Source organism: Phyllostomus discolor, chromosome 8 (genome assembly GCF_004126475.2).
Source record: "Phyllostomus discolor isolate MPI-MPIP mPhyDis1 chromosome 8, mPhyDis1.pri.v3, whole genome shotgun sequence".
NCBI lineage: Eukaryota > Metazoa > Chordata > Mammalia > Chiroptera > Phyllostomidae > Phyllostomus > Phyllostomus discolor.
Window position 1 is genome coordinate 52,218,376 of NC_040910.2, and position 24,804 is coordinate 52,243,179.

General features: G+C 52.7%; 1 protein-coding gene across 1 annotated transcript in view; it reads right to left on the reverse strand.

Annotated features, from left to right (window-relative positions):
- Positions 1 to 24,804, reverse strand: part of LOC118502336 (phosphatidylethanolamine-binding protein 4-like) — a 75,975-nt gene that overhangs the window by 18,957 nt on the left and 32,214 nt on the right. The window contains exons 2-3 of the mRNA XM_036034496.1: positions 19,914 to 20,050; positions 13,430 to 13,559 (exon numbers count right to left, since the gene is read on the reverse strand). Of these exons, the coding sequence (XP_035890389.1) occupies positions 13,430 to 13,559; positions 19,914 to 20,050 (267 nt within the window). The remainder of the gene's footprint in view (positions 1 to 13,429; positions 13,560 to 19,913; positions 20,051 to 24,804) is intronic.

Here is a 24,804-nt window from a genome sequence, read left to right on the forward strand (position 1 = left end):
TTCGCGTTGCGAGTGCAGGCATTTGCAAGTGGCATTGCACTCCGGTGCCCAGCCCCCAGCTTCCTGAACAAATGGCCAGTGGCTGGCACTTCGCCCTGTGGCCCCCCTTCAGGGCAAGGATTGCTCTCTAGGTGGCGAAGAGAAGGAAGGGAGATGGAGCAAATGACCAAGGCTCACGCTGGGACAGTGACTTTGTGCAGATGCCTCCCGGAAATGATGGCCTTTGAGTTCAGCTGCCTCCCCTTCCTTATCATTGACATAAAAGGAACCATAAAGTCATTTGCCCTACCTCCCCATACCACTGCTGGGACCCCGTCTTTAGATTCTAGGCTGGGAGTGGGCAAGGCTGATAAACGTTAGGGAACTGTCAAACACGCCCTCCAGGTGCTGAGGGAACCTGCAGAGAAGCCCGTGGGTTTCCTCTCGGCCCCCCAGCTGACCTGTGCAGGGGGCAGCCAGTGCCTGAGCGTCACCTGCGGGACACCACACCCCTCTGTACCTAGAAGGGGCGAGACAGCCAGAACACAACCTAGGGTCCTCCTGTGGACCTCTGCTTGAGGCGGGGCCCCTCAGTTTTTACCACCCCCCACAGACAGGTGCCCAGGGCTACTCCTGATAAGACTGAATCTAGCCTTGGTGCCTGCAGAGCAGGGAAGTAATTCACAAAAAGTTGGGCAATTCAAAGTTATAGTTTCCACAGCAACCAGCGTTCAGACCATTTGGGTAGCTGAAGCCGTTTCCTCTTAGCATTAACTTCTTTTTCCCCAAATAGCATTTTTTCCTGATTATTAAAGTAATATGCATTCCTTGTAGAACATACGGAAATTACAGACAAGTGCAAAGGAGGAAAGAGAACCCACCCTTAACCCTGCCACTCGAGGTGACCCAATGTTGGCGTTTTGATGTGCTCTCTATCTATTTTCTTGGCATGCATGCATAAAAAGGTATAATTTTTAAAAATTGGGACTATAGTGAAAGTACTATGTTATCATTTGGTTTCTTTACACATTGTAAAACTTTCCAGTCTTGTGCATTCCTTGAGAACATGACTTTTAATGGCTACACGGTACTTTCTCATGTGGATAGAACATCTTCTACTGAACCAACTTATTGTTGAACATTCTGATGGTTATTCTTTTTTCTTTCGCTATTTTAAATGACACTAAAATGAACAGCCTTTTACATACATTTGCAGGTATGTCTCTGATAAAGTAATCAGATTAGAATAAACTCATAGAACTAAAATTACTGTTCAAACACTATGAATATGCTAAGGATTTTAATCCGCATTATCGAATTGTCCTCCGGAAAGGCTGAAACAATTTGTGCTCCTACTGGTAATGTATCCTCTCAAATCAAACAAACAAGAAATCCAAAAAACAAAGTGCAAATTTTGTCGATTGTAAATGAAGTCTATACTGTTTTTCGAATTACATTTTTTGAGTTACAAATACAATTGAGTTTCCACCACCCCACCCCCACCACGTGTTTAATGAACTTTCTGCTCTCTATCATCACCTCTTAGCATCCTTTGCCCTCCTTCTCTGTGGGGAGTTCATCTTTTCCTTATTGATTTATAAGTGCTTTTTATGCGTAGAGATAATAGTCCTCTGCCATATTTGTGGCACATATGTTCTCTCAGTTTGTCGCTGGGTTTTTATTTCTTTATGGAATTTTTAAAGTGCAGAAGTTTTGAACACTGTTGTAAACCATACCCATCCTTCTTTTCCTTCGTGTCCTTGTCCTTTGGTTTTGAGGCCTGGGCAGACCTTCTCCACCCGGAGAGAGGCTCAGCATTGCCTGTATGTTGCTTTTCTAGTCACTTGATGGTTTTTTGGTTGTTGGATTTATGCTGACTGCTCTGAACTAACCGCCAGCATTTCACATAGTGTACACCCTGCATTTGCTTGTCTAAGGGTCCTGAGGCTGGAGTGCACCAGGCCAGGTCAGAGGTCATCGCCCGAGAGATGCAGGGATTGTCCCTCAGAGCTGCCCCCACCTTTCAGCAGATCTCAGCCAGGCAGGCACCTTTCCACAGGGCCCTGGGTTTTTGCTATGAATGGAAGAAATGAACAAGGAGGAGGAAGTAGCTGTTCCAGGATTCCATGCTGAAAAAGGTACACCTCACGTGGCTGTGTTTCCCGTCAGAGGTGGGGGAGGGGCTTACAGAGTGCCAGATGTATGGAGGGCTGGCGAGCAGCTTCCGCCTTGGCCCGTTAGAGAGACATCAAGGGATTGGATTCCAAATCTGACATTAACAATTGTTCAATTTGTAAGATGAAGAACTACAGGCAGTTTTGCTGGCATTGTAGATCACCAAATACCAGTTTTTCACACAGACGCACGGGGGAAAGAGGAAATCTGGGACTTTAGTTCCCCAGAGATGTGCATCTTCTCTCCAGTCCAACCTTCCCAAGGGGCCCCAAGGATTGCTAGGTACCAGGTGGGATGGAGTGACCCTGAGCAGAAGGTGGGTACCTCTGGCCACCCTTGGGGAAGTCACTGTCACAGACTGACCCCTCTGTCCAGCCTCAGAAGATTACTGCCTTCCATCATCCTTATTTCAATCCAGGCCCCAGAACTTTTTGCCAAGGCTGCTTGTCCAGTTTCTGAAGTCAGCTCTGCATATACTGACAAGGCAAGGGGTTTGTTCATTTATCCTTCAGGTTTGCTGACTGTCTGCCATCCACATAGCCCTGTGTCCAGCCTTGTGGATCTATTCCTCTTCAACCAGGGATAAAATATTTCCCTTCCAGCTCCTCCTCTCCATGATCTATTTTTAAATTCCTAAAAAATCCCCACTCCACAACACTCTGTCTTGAATCTCATGTCCTCTAGTCATTGCCTTGACCTGGCTGTTATGTTACAGGCTGCATTGGTTGCCTGGGCTTTGGAAAAGAGTGCCACCACCATCACCACAACCACCTCCATCATCACCACCATCACTACAACCACCTCCACCACCATCACCACCACAACCACCATCATTACCACCATATCCATCACTATCACCGTCACCACCATCACCACCACAACCACCATCGTTACCACCATATCCATCACCACCATCACCACAACCACCATCATCACCACCATAAACACACCACCACCTCCACCACCTCCACCACCATCACCATCACCACCATCATCACCACAACCACCACCATCACCACCATATCTATCACCACCACCACTACCACCATCACCATCATTACCATCACCACTATCATCACCATCATTTACTGAATATTTGTTTTTTCAGCAGTGGCCAGCTTTACATATATAATCTTCCATAATGTTAATCTAATAATCTTTACTCAACACATATGTATTAAGTGCCTACTATATGGTAGTGACTGGCCTAGTACTTGGGTGCCTAAACCAGGGACTCCCACCCTCATGGAGCTCATATTGTAGCTGTGGGGTGGAATAGATAAAACAGTCAATCACAGTAAATGAGGAAAGTATATGGAGGTTAGAAGATAATAAATTTGATGGGAATAAGTAGAGAAGACAAGGGGGCTCGGAAGTGCCAGGGCTGGGCGATGGAGGGCCTCCCTGAGAAGATGACCTTTCAGCAGAACTTGGGAGGAGGTCCGGAGGTGCGCCAGGGGACGTGCGGAGAAAGAGTGACTCTGGCAGAAGGAACCGCTGGTGCAAGGGACCTAAAACACGCCTGGTGAGGTCGAGGAACAGCAAGGTTGCCGGGAGGCCTGGTGCCAGGTGAGCAAGGCCAAAAAAGTGTAAGAATTGGGTCAGGGAGGCGACAGCGAGCTGGTCTACACAGGGTCTTGTAAACCGCCACAAGCCCCTTGAAGGATCCTGAGCAGAGGAGCGGCCTGTTCATACCTGCAGATCTAAGGGCTCATTCTGGCTCCTGTGTTGAGAATATGCTGGGCTTTTGGGGCAGGCATGGTGGGAGACCAGCTAAAAGGTCATGGTGCTAATCCAGGTAGGGGGTGGGGAGGCCTGGCCAGGGTGTTAACAGGGGATGAGAGGAGAAGGGGTTGGCTTCTGCACGTGTTTTGAGAGCAAAGCCAAGAGGGTTTCCTAGTGGGTCATAGCCATGCTGGGAGGGAACAAGCAACTGATGACTCCAGGACCCTCCGTCCACACAGCTGGAAGGCTGGAGCTGCTCCTCGCTGAGGCAGGGAAAGGCCGCAGAGGGAGCAGGGCTGGGGAGGGCGGAGCCTGGACACCTGGGATTGGGCCTGTTGCCTTGGAGAGGTCTATCAGATACCCCGGTGGCCCCATGAGTAGGACATCATGTAGATGACATTTAGCATCATGCCACAGGATGAAACCACCAAGGGAGAGGGTGTAAATAAAGGTGAGCAGACCAGGCACTGGGCCTGGGAGAGCCACTTGTACATGAAGAGGTTGGGAGAGGAGGGGCAACCAGCAAAGGAGACTGGGAAGTGAAGAAGCCGGAAAACCCAGAGAGTGTGGTCCCAGAAGCCAGGTAAAGCGATGCCATCAAGGAGGTGGAAGTAACCAAGGGGGTCAAATGCTACAGATGGGTCAAAAAAGAGGAGAATTGAGAACTGGCCCCTGGCTCTGCCCGGAAATACATATCATACCCATTTTAAGAAGAGGAAGAGGAATCTCGGGGAGAAGTAACTTGCTCTAGGATACAGATTTATGAGTGTGAGAACTAGGACATAGGACAAGGCTGTGCAAAGCCAGGGCCCAGCTGCTTCTCCCACAGCCCCTCAGCCTCTGAGCTCTCTGTAAGCCGAGGGAGCCAGCGCCGCCTGCCACAGTTGTGGCTCCTGCAAACTCAGGCCATATGCAGGACATCTGTAGGTCAGGGGAAGCAGGATAAACAGGGAACCACCAATGCAATTCAAAACTTTTCAATGGCAGGTGCTATGGGAGGGGCACTTTCAAGCAAGTGGTCTGCTAATTAGGGGCCTGGAGCCTGAGGACATTTTGAGTTAGTGGCCCCTAGTTTAAGGAACTCCAGCCCAGGGATATTTATATTTGAATAGAAGAGCATTTTCACAACCGACCGGCAAAGGGAGTGATGGGGCACAGAGGCATGCAAACTGGACCCAAATTAGGAACCTCAGCTTCACTCCTCCCTGCCGCCCTGGGCAGCGCCTTCCTGCGCCACCAACTCAAGTCGCCAGGGGCAAGATGGCGGTCGCCTATCTCCCCCTGGTGGCAGCTCTTCCAATTGCAGCCCCAGAGACAGTACAGGCAACCTAGGCCTTCCCGGGAGCAGGGCCTGGAGAGAGAGTCTAGGAGCGGCCGGTTCTCCTCCCTCCCGTCCCAAACCCTCTAGACCTTGCCTTTCTCTGCCAGGAGCTGGTCTGTACCCACAGGCACCGGCCCTCTGAATTCCAGATGCCACACAAAGAACTCAGGGGAGCTAGAATGCCCAAAGGCTTACACTGGCTCTACCTCCTGCTAGCGATGCGGAACCAACCGAGGCTCTCTAATCTGTGCACACCCCCGCACGCCCTGCACCTCCGCGCGACCCCCACTGCCCTCCCATCTTTCCCTTTGCTGAATCATTTGCTGTTGCCCGGCCCAATTATAAAGGGAGGTGCCGGAGTAGGGGAACTCCACAGCCCACTCCTTCCTGGCTGAGGTGGCCGTCAGGAAGCAGCTCAGGCCACTTGGGGGACACTGCAGGTTGCCCTCCACCCTCAGGCAGCAGCGATGTGGAGGGTTAGAGGTGTGAACTCTGGAGCCCACACGGACCTGGGTTCAAGTGATGACTCTGCCACCCATGACCTCTGGAACATTTCTGTGCCTCAGTTTCCTGATCTGGAAGAGGAAGGAACTCCCGCCCACCGTGCTAGGTAAGGCTTAAGTGCAGACATGTTTGTCGACCACTCAGCACAGAGCCTGGCCACGGGGAATGCAGTCATTCAGCGTGGCCGTGGACTAAACACTGGAGGTGATGGGGATGGAGGTGGCACAGGACAGACCACAGTGCAGGAGCCAGGGGATCCAAGGTCTAGTCTCATCACCCCATTTAATGGGTCTGTGCATTGGAGCAGACTAATGTCCACAAGATGGTGAGGAGACTCAAATGAGGTGTGAGGCAACAGGCGGGCAGACGTGGGTGTTGAGTGAGCATCTGCCTTCTCCTGTTCACCTCAGCCTCAGATCCCACCTGCTCCCCATGTACAAAGACCCCTGCCAGGCTCACCTCTCAGGACTGATGGGAGATAAGGACAGTCTCCACAGGGAAAGTGCTCTGAAAATTGTAAAGCTGACACTCTGGTTACCAAGAGACAGCCCCCTACCTAGCACCCAGCTGTCTTGCCCATCTCCCAGGCATGCATAAGCCTCTGTCCTCGGGGAGCTGATGTTCTGGCTGGAGAGACAGACGAGAAAGTGAGTGGTAAGAATGCAGAGTGGACACCAGGGGCAGGAATGGGTGGACGCTGTCCGCCCCAAAGTCTTGGCAGAAATGTCCAGTTAAGGGAAGTGCAATTCCCAGAAGGGAAGCTGAGCTGCAGGACACTGGTCACTTACTGGCTTGGGCAAAGATGGACAGCATGACCAAACCCCTGTACAGTGAGGAAGGTGCTGGAACTGGCGTTGGGAGGCCTAGGCTGTGGTCTAGGCTCTCTGTTAGTGTGAAAAGGCTACATTCTGTAGGGTCACAACACTATGACATTCTGGAAGACATGAGAAACTTCGGAGAGAGTCAGCAGATCAGTAGTTGCCAGGACTTAGCAGGAAGGGAGGGAGGAGAAGGCGGAGCCCAGAGGGACTGCAGGGCAGTGAAAACTGCTGTGACCCTGTACCGGTGGCGCGTGTCATTACACAGACGTCCAAGGCCATGGAGCGTCCAGCACCGAGAGTGAGCCCTAACGTAAACTGTGGGCTCAGGGGATAATGACATGTCACAGTGGGCTCCTCAGCTGTAACAGGTGTACCATCCCGGTGGGAGAGGGCGGGGGGTGGGGGTTGTCGGGGGCAAGAAGCATATGGACATTTCTGTACATGCTGCTTAATTTTGCTGTGAACCTAAAACTGCTCTAAAAATAGTCTATTAAAAATTAGATAGATAGGTAATGTCCCATGAGCTGTCAGTTCCTCATCTGTAAAACAAAAACACCAATACCTGCCCTGCCTGCTCCATGTGGCCACGGGGAGGACCAGAGGGGCTCTAAGACAAAACAATGGGTGTCTGGTGTCTGAAGTTGGGGTGCCCTGGGGGGAGAGAAAGGTCCCCTCAAGTCCAGATGCTCTGATGACTGCCCCCAGCTGCTATTTCCCGCAGTGGCCCCCACTCTGTTCTTGGGCCCCAGCCCACCAGGAGGGGCCCGACAGCAGTGGGTACCTAGCAGCACACAGCTGGACCCAGGCCTCCTCCCCTCGCCCCTCCCCACTCCTCCCCTCCTCCCTTTCCCCTCCTCCCCTCCTCCCTCCTCCCTTCCCCCACAGGGGGAACAAATTATTTGTTCCTTAACCAATAATAAGAAACATTATTACTCATTTTAAAATCCTCAAAACCTTTGTCTGAACTCCTTGGCCCCCACCTCCTCTCTCCAGGGAGCTCAGGCAACAGTCCCCACAGCCTTTGAAATCTGCGTGTGTGTCCATCTAAGTGGCCCCAGCAAAGGCTAGGCAGCTGCTTTAAAACCAGAGAAACCCCTCCCCGCAGACCGCTGTGAACAGGTCCCAAACTTGTGAAGAGCCCCTCCCAGACACTCTCCAGTGACCTTTCCTAAAAGCCAGGATGCAAACACACTGAACTCTGCTCTCAGGTCCCATCGGCCCCCTCGGTGGAACAGCCCACACAGTTTTTTCAAAGAAACGTTATTTGATCTGAAAAACATCTGGAAGCCGCTTCCCCAGCACTTGCCTGGAAGCTTCAGGCTGACATCAGAGGCTCAGTTGTGGAGCACACATCCTGTACAGGCGCCTGTGCTTCCCTGGAGCCTGGGCACTGGGGACGCGGCTTTATTACACAGTCCCGGAGGGCTGGACCCAGGTCTGACGAGAGGCCCGTGAGGCCCGAGGGAGCAGAGTGGGAGAGTGACCAGCAGGAAAGGCTGCGGCAGGGTAAAGAGGGCTGGGATGCAGATCAAGGTCAAGCGGCTTCCAAGGAAGCCCTGGGGGAGCAACACAAGTGCTTCTGAGTCCATTCTGTTCACGGGACCGCAGGGCACACTCGTCACTGCGAGGTGCCCGTGGTGGCCAGGCCTGGGGCTTGGTTTGATTGTGTCCCTGGCTCCTGGAACAGTGTCCAGCAGAGGGTCAGAGAGGAGGGCTCTGCCAGGACCTGCCCCAACGAGCAGATGAGTGGATGGCCCCGACTGTGGCCGACATACCGGGCCTGTTTTCCAGCAATCAGGGTGGGAAAGAGCAGGGGGCTGGGAGGCAGGAAACCCGACATCTTGGGCAGGCTCCTCCGCTTCCCAGCTTTGGCACAGGTGACCTTGGGCAGCGCCCCTGCTGCCATTGCAGGGACTGTCCCTGTTCTGCCCAGCTGCCAGTGCTGTTGGAAGGATCCTACAAAATCCTGAATCGGAAGTTTCTTTGCAACCTGAAACTCACACTGCCACAGTCAGAAACGGTGCTGAGCATTGCTCCTCTTTCACCCGCTCCTGCTGTGGACACAGACACCCCTGAAACAGGTGGCCCAGCAGCTGCAGCTGGGCTGGGGCACAGCTGAGGGAGTTCAGCAGACTCTGGCCAGGGACAAGAGGATAAAATGTCACGTGCCCATTCTCATCTAAGTGCCTGTTGCCGCCTTCCCAGGTCTGGCTCCACCCGTCAGTCACCCCTCCTCTTTGCCGCAGCCCCGCCAGCCCCTGCCTCTGGGCCACAGACCCGGGCAGGCCTGCCAGCACCTCCCCCAGCCCGAATCCTTCTGCGCCTCCCATGCTTCACACCACGAACCAGTCTCCTTTCGCAATGACAACCAATGCCACTTATGAAGTTCCCGTGCTAAGCACTGGGTTGCAGTGGAATCTCACTAATTCTTCCCTAAACAACCACTGGTGCATTCGTGGACACCCCACTCCCCCCCATCCTGAGTAGGCTCTTCACCCTGCCCTGTCTGTACCCACCATCCTGGAGCTCCTGTCTCCATTGCTCAAGAGCAGCACCAGGCTCTGCCCCAGCCTGGCTGTGCAGGAGCCTCCCTGCTGTCTCACCTGACCTCTGCAGGTGGGCCACTGCTGACTGCATCATAGCCTCACCTCAGGAAGCCCAGCTACCTGGAACATTCCGCCCCCCTCCACTGGGTGCCAAGAACCCAAATCCAGGCCTCCAGCAACACCAATGCTGCAGACCCTGGGGCATGAGGGACCTGCCTGCCCAGCCCATTAGGAGGCCACTGAGTCTCCTGCTTTCTGGGAAGGAGACCTAGGGCCTCACTGAGCTGGACTGGAAAGCCGAGGGACAGCAGGACAGAGCTGCTGTGGTCTTTGTTCCTTTTCTTGAATGCAGTGCACATTCCCCACTTAATGGCAATTTTTTCACTTCAAAAGGATTCCAGCTGCTTAAATTCAAGGTGAAGAATAGGCCCCAGTCAAGAAGCATCTGAGGCCTTTCAGTTCCATTGGCTTGTGAGGGATGCATTTTAGATGTTTACCTCCTGATGCTTGTCAGTGTGGAGAGAAGCTTCCTCCTACTCTACCTTTCTCAGCACTCAGCGGCTATTGGCACAGGGATTGTCACCGTCCTTCCGAATTACTTAGCTTTCACAGGAACCCACCTGACTGCCTAGTTCTCTCCCTGCTTCCTCCTTCCCACCCCTCGGCCCACACCCACCTGGGCAGAGGACAGACTGATGCTGGCCCAGGGTCCACCAGAATCACCTCTGTTCCTTCAGATGCCCCAGTACACCCAGCAGCTTCAAAGGCAAACCACTGGGCTCACATAGCTCGTAGCTCACACCCTCAGAGCTGTGCTTCCACCTGCCACTCATTCATTCATTCATCCATTCACCCAGGTGGTCACCCAGTCAGCCAACATGAGGTCTGTGGCGCTGTGAGAGACTATGGGTGGTTCAAAGAAATACAGCACGCAGTCTTCATACAAATTGGTTGAAGCTATGAGTACACAATACAAAAGGAAGGAAGTAAACTCTGAGTTTGGAGGGTGGGGGCATTGTGAAGGCTCAGAGGAAGAAGAGATCAGCTAGGAATGAGGGTCAACCCCGGAGGGAGGGAGCAGTCAAGGAAGGCTTCCTAGAGGAGGAAGCATTTTGGTCGGGGCAGGGTGTCCCTGAGTGCAGGGTCCAAACATGGGAAGTGGCCTGAGCAAAGGTGTGGAGGCAGGAGCCCCTGGCGGGCACAGAGGCGCTGTCCTGTGCCCACTGCAGCTCTGCCTCCGGGGCCTCAGGGCTTGTGCGTGCATGTGTACTCATGGGGCGGGCTGCTCCCTGTACGTGTCCACTGACGGTCACTGCTTTGGTGGCCTTGATCAGCTAAGGGAGGCATTGTCCCCACACAGCCAGTCACCAATGTCTTGCCCTTTTCCATCAGGCCCTGGGCCTGGAGGAAATTCTTTTATCCTCTCCTCCATCACTCAGGCTCCCCAACCCCCCTTTCGAGGGACCCTATTTCTGATGGCACCCATTTCCCCTCCAACTTTCTTAGTCACTGCCCTCTAGAGGTGGGTGCCCCTCTACCCCTGAAGGGAGGCTCCAGCCACTGTCTCATTTCTCACTGTCCCTGGCCTGTCTCTGCCTCCTCAACACCAGCTACGCTAGGACAACCACTCTTTCTGTCCTAGAACAACATCCCCCCAGCAAGCCCTCCCCATTGTGTGGGTGGGAGCACCTGGTGTGTCCCTGACCGTGGTCCGGGGCCAAGCCTCTGGAGATGGGCCTGCTGGGTTTAGACCCTGGTTCTGCCCCTTCCCAGCTCTGTCCGAGGTCCAGTCACTTCCTTTTGCAGGAACTTCACTTATTGTTCCTACTGAACACCTTTCCCCGCCTGATAACCAGCACCTTGCTTCTCCTTTGGGGGAGCCTTCCTCTCATCTTTCAGGCCTCATGGATCAGTGGGGCTGCCCAGCCCTCTGTTTGGTTCGGGGACAGGCATGTGACCCAGGTGGGACAAACCTTGGGACTTTTAATGGTTGGAAAGGACCAGTCTATTCCCACTGGGAAAATGCAAATCTGGCACCAGTGAGGGTGGCCTTTGTCACCACAAGGAGAGTCTATTTACACACAAAACCAGCACAGAAAAAAGTAGAGAAAGGGGACAGGTCCCTAGCAGTGTTGTTTGAGTGACTGGATACAGCAACGCCTGAAGCCATCCCAGAGTTTTTGGTTTGTGAACCAGTGAAGCCTCCCTTCTTTCTTCGCTCAAGCTAGTTTGAGGTTGTTGTTGTTGTTGTTGTTGTTGTTGCTTGCCACTATCAATCTTGATTAAGAGTAACTTAACTTGTGGATCTGATGAGAACATTAAATGAAATGACACAGGAACGGTACCTAACATACAGTGGGTACCACCTGGTGAACAGTGGCTTTTGAATCTACCTTCTTTCTCAAAGGTCAAACTGTCATAAGGTGTAGTCCTATACTAGTAGAAAACTACTTTTTTTCTTTCTTTCTACCACTTTGAACAACCTGGCTTTGTGAAATCTCTGCCCTCCTTGGCTTTCTGAACCACAGCTCTGAGTCCTTCCTCAATTTCCAGGTTTTCTTCCCCCTGCCTCAGGGCTGAGACAGGACAGGGGATTCCAGGATCTGGAGGGGGTAACTTCTCTGCGTTCTGTGCCCATACCCCAGGACAGTCAGAATCAACTAAACCCAATTAAATGCAGACTGCTAACTTACTGCAAACTTACTTCAAACTTGTCCCTCTCAAGCACACCCTGGACTCAGATAAGTCCACACTGCCATCTAGTGGCCATCTGCAGCAATACCACGAGTAACGGAGCCCTCTGCTGAGAATCCCTCTTGGGACAGTCAGTCATTAAAGGGCTGTAAAATCACCAGGTCCAAACTCTTCACTCCTTAAGTGAAAAGCATGAGGATGCGTGAATTAACCATGAGTTGAGAGTCCTGTCCTACGGGGTGGCATTATGTTCTCCTCTCAACGACTGGGCTCCTGCCCTGCTTCTTCAGCCCTCCACCTCGGGTCCCATGAGTTAGAACCACAGTGGCCTGCATTTCCTCCACTTCTCCCACCTGCCCACGGTGTGACCCAGGCCACGGGTGTCCAGAGAGGAGGGCTGATGTGTGTGCGTGAGTGTGCATGCGTGTACAAAGGGTTGGAAGGGTGGAGGGAGAAGAGACCCAGGAAGCCTTGTTACTTGCACGCTCGGTCTCCCAGAGGAAAGGATTTTTGTCACATTTGCAAACACGATAGCCTGTCAAAGCTTCATGTTCTCATCCTCATACATTGTAAGATATATCACAGACTCTTGGTTTCCAAGAGTGGAAGATAGTGAAGAACAGTTCAAGAAAGGAAGAAAAACCTATCCCTCTATTTCCAGGTAATCCGTGTGACCCCTGCCTCCAAGCTGACTGTAGGGAAGAGCCCACTGTGTCCTCTCCCTGCCACTATGCACAGAGGACGCCTTGGTGTACATGTGGTCACATCCCGATCATGACCCTCCACCCACTCACGGCCTGAGTCTTGGACACACCACAGTCTTTGTTCCTGGGTTGACAATGGCACCTTCTGCTAAAACAAAGCTGAAAGCAAAGGTCCCTTTTCACTCCGGATGCTTTGGGGGCTCATTCTGGCCCAGGAGTCAAGGAAGAAGGAACAGTGACCATGCACTGGACCAACTCCCCCAAGACATGGCCCGGACCCCAGAAACAGCAGCCACAGCCCTGCTGCCCAGTTCTACGGCCCTTCCCCAAACCAAGGGAACTTTTCAGATCAATTCAGTACTGCTCATTTCCTAGTAAAAGAAATAGTTATTTCCAATTCCTAAAATGCTTCAGTCTTCTATTGTAGGCAAGTTTGGTGGAACTTTTGAGTGCATTTATTGCAATGACCGAGTCAAGACACACTGGCTTGTCTAGCCTACAGGAGAGAGGCTGCCCTCTCTCTGCAAACTAGCTCCTCCCCATTCAGAAGGTCATTCTAAAAGCCCATCCACCTTGCGCCTTGAGAAAGAACTCCCCACAACCCTCTCTCTCCTTTTCTCTGCAGACTCCAAATCATGTACCAACTGGTCCCCATTATGACCGAGGGGCCAGACTCGGGGGCTCAGGGATGTAGAAGCAGGGAAAGGCCCAGGCAGAGGGGCCCCTGAGCTCCAATAAGGCTCTCCCAGTCTTCAGCCTTCCTACCCACCTGACCTCCTCCGAGGCTGTGGGCTGCTCTAAGGAAGGCACAAGCCTATGGCAACAGCCATCTGTTGCCACCAGACCCAGCCCAGATGGCTCTGCACACAACTCCTCGTTGCTGAGATGAGCAAGCGCAGAGGCAAACGGAGACCCACCAGCCAGACCTGCTCACCCTGCAGGCCAGGCCTGCTCACTTACCTCCGAAGCCCCTGGGTACTTAACCAGCGGTGGTGGCCAGGTGGTGATTTTCTCCCGGTAGTTGTTGCAGTTGGGAACTATCTTGCAGCCGATGTTCTGCAGCTCTGTGTAGGAAACTTCAAGGTTGCCCCTATAGAGAGAGGGAGGTGGTTGGCCCATGTCAGCATTTTAGGGAGCCTGGGGTCTATAAGACTTCAGTCTAGTGCTGGTGGGGATGTAAAGTCAAGTGGAACTGAATCCTAGACCTGCCACTAACTGGTTGTGTGACCTTTGTGGCCTAAGAGTTACATGATCCCTTGGTACCTCTGTTTACTTGCCTGTAAAATGGGGACACTACTAGTGTCTACTTAGGGGCTTGGTGCGAGGAGTAAAGGAAGCGATGGAGGCAGAGCGGTTGGGAAGTGTCCCCTATGGTCAGTGTCCACGTCTCAGAAAGAACACATATATCTACAGGCAGACTTGGTCAGTGCCTTTAAAGTAGGATTGGGTTTATAAAAACAGCCTTTCAACATTGCTTTTCAGGGGCATTCTTATTACATAAAGAAAAGTCTAGCCAATCAGCACAGCCTCCTTCACGGGCACAGACTGTTCTCCTCCCTACACAAGTAAGATCCTCTCGATGTTTGGAAACCCCGCCACTCAAGTAATCCACTTTAGGGGTTAAGTGTTGTTGGTACCTGAGGCTCTTGACCTGCTATTCACTGAACTTTCAAAACGCAAACATCTCTCAGGCGGTACAACACTTAGTCACTAAGACTGAAGTGTGCATTTATTTATCTACTTTCTCCCCGAGAAGGGTCTGAACAGCGTGAGCGCTTGAGAATCCGGCTCTGCAGGAGGGCTGATCCCACAGTGCCACCAGGGTGAGCTTGTGTTTGAAACTCAGGGATGTAACCCAGGCTTTCCCATAGATTTTTTAAAAAAGAAAGAATGAAAAGGCTTTGTGCCATTTTTTTTATGTGCTCCTTGCTCCTTGCCCACTGTCATTTTTTATCACGAAGACCTGGGGTCTCTGTAGGGTTTGTCAACTGATGGCACTGGTGACAATTCAACACCAACGAGAATCCCCAATTTGGGTTATGGCAAAAGAGGAGGCTTTATTCAGTGCAAGTGGTTTGATTGTGATTACCACACAGCTGTGGAATGGCCCGATAGTGTTACAGCTCAATAATGAAAGAGCATGGCTGTGAGGCGTCCTTGGGTGTGAGGCTGCACGGCCCCTCTCCAGCCAGACAGCCCTGCTTGGCTCAGGTGACACACCTTCAGCTCCAGCCAGGGATAACACAGTCTTCAGCGAAAAGGGAGAGTGTGCCCTCTGACCTCCAGGGGAGCTGACTTGTATAGAGAAGAAGTCCTGCCCCTGCCCAGTCCAAGATAGATCTGTTCTCATGTAAATGAGGACTCCAGATCCCATAATCTGATGGGCCCAAAAAGCATTGTCCTGACCTGTCAGAATAGGGCTGCTTTGATTGGTTGGTGAAGATACTAATGAATATGTAGCTGTGCAGCTCCACTTGGACAGGAAAAGTCTCAGTCCTTTCAACTGAATTAGGACTCAGGGACTGCCTTTAGAAGGGCTGGCTCAGCAGGCAAACACACAGTGCAGGCTGGCAGCCTGGTGCAGAGGCTTCTCCCTGAGGTGTGGCTTTCAGGCTCGTGTGAGAGGCTCCAGTTTAGCAGCAGCTGCTAGGCTCTCTCTGTGTATAAGTTTTAGCCCAGTTGGCCACCAGAGGCCCTGGTGGGGTACCTTCATTGTGGGATGGACAGTCATTTGGTTAAGATGATTCACTGAAAGGGTGTGGATCCTCGGCCTTTCCAAATCACCCAGCATGGCTGAGCAGCTCCACAGCCCGCCACTGGCCACCCAGACCTGCCCACGGTTCCCTGCTGGGGGTGACACATGAAGGGGACCCAGTAAAAATGTAATTTGGGGAAGTAGATCTAGATGGGGAGCTCCCAAAGTCAGAACCTGGGAGAAAGGCAAGGACAGCTTCTTGGTGAGGAGCCCCACATTCCCCCTCCTGACCCCACCCTTCCAGAGGCTTCTGAGGCTCCATCTTAGGCAAAGGTGTCTGAAGCCTGCCTCTGAACTCATCACAAGTTCAGTCATTGCTTTCAGATGGCATGGTTTTCATAGCTTCTGAACTTTCTTAGGACAGGTTTTCACTTATCTTCACAGCAGCCTTTGAAGGGTCCCTTGGTTGGTTTGTACCCCGGCTCCCTGCCACTGCAGCTAGTGAGATCTGAGGCCAAGAGGGGGCCCTCTGCCAGCAGAGGGATGGAGACTTGTCACTCTCCACAGACCTGGGAAAGGCCTAGGGTCAGGGAAGAGAGAGATGGGGGGCCTGGGGGTGGGGTGGGGGGTCTTCTCCAGGGAACAGATAGGTCTTCTGTTTTTATGAGGGTAGAGTTGCTGCACGTGCTAAAACAGTGAAGCGAAATCAGCAAGTTGACACTTGGTGAGTGGGCCCGGAACCACTGAGTGTGCCCTGGCAGGGTGAATGCCCGGGGACCGGGGTCTGGGCCCCCAGCCCCAGACACATGCACGGGCACGCCAGCCTGGTGTGTGAAGCCCTGACTCGGCTCACACAGCAGGACAAGCCTTGGGGCAAGCGGGCCTCTGCCCTGATGAGCAGCTTTCCCAAGGCTTGGATCAGGTCCCAGAGGGCCAAGCTGACTTGCGAATGGCGCCAGGTTGGTAACGAGCGATTCAGGGGATCACACCAGCCTACAGGAAGATCTGGACAAGCCTGCGATGAACTGAACCAAAACCTAAATTCAGTAAAAGCACACTCTAAAACTTGCATTCATGTTAAAAAAATTGAAGGTGCCATTTTCCTGCCTTAAGCACCCCTTCCACTCACGGTGCTTACGTGAGACACGTTCTCAACTCCATCCCAAGGCCCAGGAGGCTCCTCACCTCCTGGTGGGGCTGCAGCTCCTCAGAGAGAGTGTGGGGAGAGGAGCGGGACTCTGCCCCCGCCCCGGCTGGGCTGTGAGCTGCCATTGCAGTGGAGACAGAGCGGGGCGGGGAGGGCCTGGAGGAAATGTTACTTACCAGGCCACCCCAAAAAGGTCAGGCACACCACATACTATTATTCCATTTCCTACAAGGATGTCTTGAAGCGGCTACCACCATTGTTCTCATTGCCCAGAGGAGTAAACTGAGGCCCAGAGAAAGCTAAGGAACTAGCACAGAGTCTCATCACCGGTGAACTGAGGGGGGCAGAGAGACACGGGCGTGACACAGTGTCCAAAGTGCCCCCGGTGATCCCTGTCTCCTTGTGTTATCCTCTCCCCTAGAGTGTGGGCTGGATTCAGTGACTTGCTGCTAATAAAGAGAATAGGATGGAAGTGGTAGGCTGTCCTTTCCAAAAGCATAAGGAGACGACGGCTTCTGCCTGAAGGCCCGCTTCCACGTCCTCTCCCTCTCAAAGCTCTGCTCTGGGGGCGCCAGGTGCTCTGTCGCAAACAGCTCCATGGAGAGGCTGCATGGCACGGTGACCGAGGCTGTCACAGTCACATGAGTGAGTTCAGCAGCAGAGCACCCCACCGCCCCATCCTTCAGATGAGACTGCAGCCCCAGCTGCTGGCTTCACTGCCACGGCCTGAGAGACCTGGCTGGAGCCGGCCAGCCGCGCCCTGCCTGGGCAACAGGGAGGCAAGGAGTGTGTGCAGCTGCTTCGTGTCTGGGGAACTTGTTGTGCAGCAGCAGAGACCAGCCTCAGCGGGCTTCGAAGCTTCCCCAGGGAGGCTCTTAGCTTCTCCAGGCTTCTGTTTGACTCTGGCATGGTGAGAATTGGAATTAGAGAAAAACTGCTCTCCAGCTGCACCCATGGGAACGGCCCTGCATCCTGGCTGCCGGAAGCAAGGGTGGAGAAGAGGCTTCTTTCACAGAGCAGGAGAGGGACCGGCGGGTGCCCCACCCTCCTGCGTGGCTCTCAGTGTGGCAGTGTGGGGCCCCACACTCAGGGCCTCTCAGGGTGACCCATCCTGAAGTGGGGGCTGAGGAAGAATTGACAGGTAGAGAAGGGTGCCCGGGTTAGGAGAGCAGCCATAGCATCTGTCTCCAAGCGTCGGAGGGGCTGAATGACCATCTGGAAGAGGAGAAACCAGCCTCACTCTCAGCAGCGCCTGGGGCAAGACTGGGCAGAATGGGGTAAAGAAGGAAAGGCAGCCCCTGCCTTCAGATCGGGGCGCACTCCGAAGGGGGAAGCTTCTCAGCACCGAAGAGCAGTCTTCAGGGGCCATGCCAGGGGCCACTACGTGGGGCAGCAGGGAGAGGGTTGTTGAGGGGGCTGGGTGGCTACGATTCTTTAGATTCTGAGGCTGAGCCGAGGCTCTGACTCAGTGTTTCTGTCAGCATGGTCTGGCTTATCTCAGGAGTAGGAGAGCCACTATTACTCCAGAAGAGCTTTTCTCTGAATGCTTCCCCACTGCTTGTCACTGCACATAAAATTCCTCCTCCATAGATCAGTTCCTTTAGGTAACTTCAAGAACTTCCAGCTAGACTCTAGATACCAGAGGAGTGGCTCCGGTGGGGGTGGGGGGCCCCGGCTGCCTCTCACAGGCTAGAGCCGGAGCTGAGCAGGTCTCTTGGGGAGGGGCTGCAGTGCAGTAGGCACTGATCCCTCCCCTGTGTCTGCTGTGTCCACATGCGCTCACATTAAGAACTTTTATAAACAAAAATCTTCAGTGGGAATAAAGGCAGAGCTGCCTTTTTGCAACTATGGTCTGCAACCTGAAGACCTTTCCTAGCACACAGCTTCAGTGTCGCAAGTCCGTGTTCCTCACAGTGGGGTCTGTTGGTGTGTTCCAGGGAGTCCTAAAAAAGGAGCCTCCTATGGTCTGAATGTTTGCGTCCCCCAGCCCCCCTGCCCAAATTCATATGCTGAAATCCTGGCCCCTAGTGCCACAGTACTGGCGGCAGAGCGGGGTGGGGAGCTCAGAGAAGTGTTTAAGTCGTGAGGATGGAGCTGTCACTAGTGCCCTTACGGCAGAGACCCCAGAGAGCTCTCTCCCCCTCTGCTGTGGGAGGGTGCAGTGAGCAAACAAGCAGACGGCTGTCTCTGAACCAGGAAGCTGATCCTCATCGTCTTTGAACTTGCCTACAGCTCGATCTTGGACTTCCCAGCCTCCAGAACTCTGAGAAATAAATTTCTGTTGTTTGTCAACCCCCAGTCTCTGGCATTTTGTTATAATAGTCCGAATGGGCTAATACAGCCTCCCACCCTTTACTGGGTCGGCAGGTGGGGAAAGTCGGTGAGGGGGGTTAATCCTCACTCCGACTCCTATACACTGTGCCTGAACCACGGGTGGGTGGTTTAATCTCAGGAGGGTCCTCATCTGTAACAATGAGAAGATTCGTGATAACTGTCAAATGAGGCAAGGAGTCTAAGGCACCAGCCGAATTCCTGGCAGGTAACAGGAGTGACACTCAGGCCCCCAGCCTCCCGCACATGGGCGGACACAGGGAAGAGCCTGGGCAGCGGGGGCGCAGGTCAGTCAGCTCCGGAGGACTCACACACACCATCGTTTTGTACACACTGCCCAGTGCGGGTGGCAGGGGTGCACAGAGCCCTCCATCACGGGGCCCTCGCCATGGCCCGCCCGCCCTAGCCCGGCTGACCCCTTCGCTTGTGGAAGCAGCCCCCACCCCCAGGGAAGGTTCCACTCAGCAGTGCCCCCGAGGGCCTAGATCTGTTTCACTAGAGTTTTTCTTTTAAGTATTGATGGGAGCAAAATCTATTGTTTTTTTTTTTTTTTCAGGGTGGGGGCAGTTGGGAGAGCTTCAATTATACCTAACTTTTTAAGGGAAAAGATGTATTTCTCTTGCTAAAAGTAATATGTGTAAGAAGTCAAAAGTACTCAAGAAGACAGAGCTGGACGTAGTTCGTCCGTCCCTCTCACGCTGTCGGCTTCAGAGGGAAGACAAGTTGGCCAAGGGAGTGGCAGCCATGGGGCTGGGGTCCTCAGGGCGGCCCACAACGAGTAAGGCAGGTGAGGAGGGACTTGAAAATCGCAGAGAAGCTCCTGCCTTTGAAGGGGAAACTCCCGCCTCCGTGCCCAGCCTCTTCTCCAGACAGCACCCCGTGGCCACAGCCCTGAAGGACCAGCCTGTCCCCACACTCCTGGGCCTGCGACGGAAAAGCAAACAACAGCTCTTTTCTCTAAAATGCCACGTGGTAGGGGAGGAAGCATTTCCGGCTGTGGGGAGGGGTGGACTCACAGGGTCCCAGCAAGGAGGGCGAGGCCAGCCCCTCAGAGCCGCGTCGGAGCTGGCTGACGCACTGCACACTGCCCAGTCCTGGAGAGCTGCCCTCTCCACCCTTTCCTCAGTGCCTCGCCCCACCTGCTCCTGTCGGGGTGGCCTCCTCCTCTGCCTGTCTGCGAAGGCTGCCTTCAGAGCAGGTGCTCTTCGGTTCTGGCAACACCCTTCCCCGAGACCCCTGCCCTGCTGCTCTCTGGGTACCCCCAGCCTTACCTGCAGAAGCCAGCATCCTCATCTGGCACAGGCGTGCTTGCACACTGGCTCGTTCTCACCTGGGCTCTGGTGACCACCACTGTGAGGCCCAGAAACAGGGCTGCTGCCACCAGCCTCATTGTCCAGTCCATGGGCACCTGGAAGAGACAGAGCCTTTAGCGCTGCCAGCCCACCGAAAGGGGGGCCCTGCACGTGCCCACCCCAGGGGCCCACCTAGGGGGATAAGGACTTCAGTGAACAGAGGGAGGAGGGTGGGCAGCTAACCTGCCATGGGACACAAGTTCTTGAGGAGGACCAGGGCTCACTCCCAACTGGATTCCCTTTGCTGCCTGGCCTGGGGCCCCTCCTCTGCCAGAGCTGGGCTCTGCTGTCACTCAAGTCCTGGCTGCCAGGGCCCGGAGAAGGCTGGAAAGCAGAGTTGCTTGTGTAAGCCTCTTGCACAGCTCCTCCTCCTGTCCTCACCACCGGCTCCATGTGGCCGTTGGTCAAGGGCCAGCCTGCTCCTTTGGCTTTAAGGCAAAGCCCGGGAAGCTGGTGACCCCAGGCTTCGGGCTGGGGGTAGCAGTTCCGGGGCACTTGCAAGGGCTTGACTTTAGTTTGTTTTTCTAGAAGCAGGGCTTTGGCTGGGCTGCACCCCTTGGACAGCTCTGCTTTTCCTGCCCACACTTCCTCTGCCACCTGTTTGGACAGCCTTGGGGCTGCCTTTGGGTGGATGTGCTGGGGTGCAGCGATCCTGTGTTGGCAGGGCTGCTGCACACAGGATAGTGCTGCCCCAGGTCCAAGGCCAGCTCTGAGGGGCACAGCTGAGGACAGGAGGGCCTGTCCATCTGACTATACCTCGCAGCAGTGCTGATCTCAGCACTCTCCCAAAATAACAGTCTCTGGAGAAGAAGGCCAGTAGAGCTGAAGGGAAAGGGGCAGCACGCACCAGCTCTGTGCTGGGAGGGAGGGGGCCTGGACTGAGCCACACTAAACCCTTCCTCAGGAAACAGGCCCATGGGGAGGAGTGCGTGTGACTCTGGTTGGAACTGGAGGTGGCAGGGGAAGATCCGAGGTGGTTCTCCCACAGCCTGTCCATGGGATCTGTTCTCTGTCTCCTCTGAGACAGGGGTGTGTGGGGGCAGGCTGCCCCAGCCAGGAGGGAGGACCCTGAGCTCTGCTCTGAGTTCCTTCATGCTGCTGGAGGGAAGGAGTGCTATGCCTCTAGCACGCACCATTTCCTCCTTTCAGAAACAAGTATTATGACCTTGTGGCTCCAGTGCCTTGCTAAGGAAGTTGAGATCGTAGCTATAAAGTCTACACAGGTAAATCTTCAGAGACACTATTTTCAGCATAGCTTGCTTTCCAGTTGAATTCCTGCTTCCAGCAAAAAGCCCTTCTTTGGGGCTACAAATTAAACACATTTCTTAATAATGAGACTCTCTGAAGTATGACAAGGGCTCCCCCACAGAGGGCTCATTCTCAAGACCTCCCCAACTTGCAAGTGTCTCCTGGTAGCCTCCTTCCAAGATGATTGTGGGCATGAAGCGAAATGAATGAGGCAAAGCACTTAGTGAGCTACCAGGCACCTAGGGAACAGCCAATAAAGGGTGGGTGGTGCAGGTATTCTTCCACAGGTCCGTCCATTCACTTGTTCATTCATTCATAATCCATTTCGCTGACAGGTATGTAGTGCCTCCCCCATGCCAGGCCTGTGCCAGCCCCACGGTGTAGGGCCCCTGTCCTCATGGAACTCATGAGACAGCCAGAGCCAGAGGATGATGATGCCAGAATGATTATCCAAGGCCAAGGGATTCTTGTCTTCCAAATGGCAGCCACTAGAGAAGCCAGTACTGTTCCAGGCACCAGGAGGCCTCAGCACCCACAATGTATGTATGTCTGGAGGAAGGGGCACACCCTCAGTGCAGGACTGCTCCTGGTGAGCCCCCTCACACGCACAATTCCCCCTTACTCAGGGTGCTCCTGGCTTTTATCATTGACTCCTCATGATGATCCTCTGAGGCACAGAGAGGTTGGCCAATCTGGACCTTGCTCACATGGGTAGTAAGTGGCTGACCTAGGATTTGAACCCACGCCATCTGGCTTCAGACTTTATGTTCCTTAACAATTCTGTTCTACTGCTCCCCCCTGCAGCTCTTACTTGCTCCCCTTCTAGTCCCTTTTTTCTTGGGATAAGGCCCAGAATCTTCTAGTAGCTCACAGTACCCTGTGCAATTCCCTCCAGCTACTCCATCAAGCTCCTTTATGCCCCAGGGCTTTCCTGTGCTCTGCGCTACCTCCTACCTCCTTTTAGTAAATAGCCAAAGTGGATCTTAGTTACACAGGATCAGAGCACTACACTCCTTTTCTTACTGTTCCTATGTGTTTGTTTACTCTTTTCCTTGTTGTTCTTATATGAATTCTCTTTGTAATCATTTGCTTATAGTTCCAGGCAGCACTGAATCTGCATCTAGCATTCCAAGCACAGTGTCTGGCCTGTCTGGATGCTCAATAAATTCTTGTTTGAAAGTCTGACAAGCTTGCCACTCCTGTTTCCGATAGTCCTTGCTTTCACTTAATAGCTCGTCTCTATAAACATCAGTAGGAAACTGACCGCTCAGGTTGGCACCAGGCCCTGGATCCCTTTTTCTTATTTATCTAACCTTCTCTGGCTTGTTTTCACAGAGATATCTGAGAGAAGGCAGCGGGTCTTGGTATTTTCAAATCTAATCTTTCTCCTGGGGATTCACAGGACTCTGCTACATACTCCGAGTCCCAGATCTAGGGCGAGGAAGCCCATGGAGGCACAACTGCCCCTTCCTATCAGCAGCCTATTTTACTCAACTGACTCACTTCTGGACACTCGTCTCTATATCCCTTGGTGCCCACCTCTGTAGCCCCCTTCTCTTGCTTCAGTTACCTGGGCTGGGACGATCTCCTAATATCAACAGTCAGGCCAAGCCTATTGGCTTCTTTTTAAAAATATATTTTATTTATTCATTTTTAGACAGACAGGAAGGGAAGGAGAAGGAGGGGGACAGAAACACTGATGGGTGTGAGATACATCGAATAGTTGTCTCTCACACACCCCCAACCAGGGACCTAGCCCACAACTCGAGCGTGTGCCCTGACTGGGAATCGAACCGATGACCCTTTGGTTAATGGGCCAGAGCTCATGCCACTGAGCCACACCAGCCAGGGCAGCCTGTTGGCTTCTTGCAGGGCCTTGGACCCCTCAAGCCCCAGGACCTGCTGGACCAGTGCTGCTGGAATTCTTTAGCCTCCCTGTCATCCCTCCAGGCCTCCTGTGTCCGATACCACCCCTCCTCACTGCCCAGGTCTTACCTCCTTTCTACAGACTCTTACACTTTCCCTTCCTCCTAAACCTTCCCATTTATGCTCTCTGATGGTAGTGCCCAAATTCCTCCTGGATGCCAGGGGAACCAACCATGTGATGTGATTGGAGAGTTGGGAACTTTCATTCCTCACCCCCCTACCACCATACCCGCCTCGATGGAGAGGGGCTAGAGGTTGAATTAATCACCTGTAGCCAGTGATTTAATTAATCATACCAATGTCATGAAACTTCTATAGAAGCCAAAAGGACAAGGTTTGGAGAGCTTCCAGGTTGGCGAGCATGCGGGGATGTGAGGGAAGCAGCAAGCCGAGTGCACACGGAGGCTCTGTGCCCTACTGCATCCCTTCTCCGAGGTGTCTCTCCCACCTAGGCAGTAAGGGGTTTCTCTGAGTTCTGTGAGCCACTCCAGCAAGTTAAGCAAACCCAAGGAGGGCATTATTGGAGCCACTAATTTATAGTCGGTAGGTCAGAGGCCCAGGTGACAACCTGGACTTGAGACAGGCCTTTGAATGGGGACAGTACTGGAGGACTGAGCCCGTAACCTGAGGGGCGTAATGCTATTCCCAAGTAAACAGTGTCAGAAGGTCCAACTTCATTCTTTCACATGTAGCTATCCCGTTCCAGCAATATTTGCCTCCAGAACTGTGAAAAACTTAATTACTGTTGTTTAAGTTACCCAGTCTACAGCATTTTGCTATGAAAACCCTAGAAAACTAGTACATCTGTTTTGTTCCTGATCCTCAGGGAAAATTGTTCAGTCTTTCACCATGGAGTATGATGTTAGCGTTGGGAGTTCCGTCTATGTTGTCAGTGGGGACGGTTCCTTCTGAGGCACCTCTCCCCGGCTTACAGATGGCCACCTCATTACTGTGTCTTCACATGGTCTGTCCTCTGGTGTCTCTTTGTGTGTTCAAATTTCCTCTTCTTATAAGGACACTAGTAAGACGGAGTTAAGACCTATCCCAATGGTCTCTTTTAACTTCATCACTTATTTAAAGGCTTTATCTTCAAATACAGTCACAATCTCAGGTACTGGAGTTAGGGCTTCAACATACAAATTTGGGTGGGTGGGCGGGTGGGGGAAGGGACGCAATTCAGCAACAGTAAGGATGCCCACTTTTACTCCTTCTATTCAATACACTTTTGGGAGTTCAAGCCAGAGCAATTAGATAGGAAAAACAAATTAAAGGCAAATTGAAAAGGAAGAAGTAAAATGATCTCTGTATGCAGATGACATGATTTTATATGTAGAAAACTCTAATAATTAAAAAAACAAAGCTAAGAAGTAAATTCAGCAAAGTTGCAGGCTACAAACAAACTCAGTTTTTATACATTGACAATGAACAATCTGAATAGAAATTAGGAAAACAATTCCATTTACAGTACAATAAAAAAGGAATAAAATATTTAGGAATTAACTAAGGAGGAGAAGGGCTTGTATATGGAAAACTACAACACGTTGCTGAAAGAAATTAAGGAAGATACACATAAATGAAAAGAAATCCTGTGTTCATGGGATGGAAGACTTAATGTTGTTAAGATGTCAATATTATC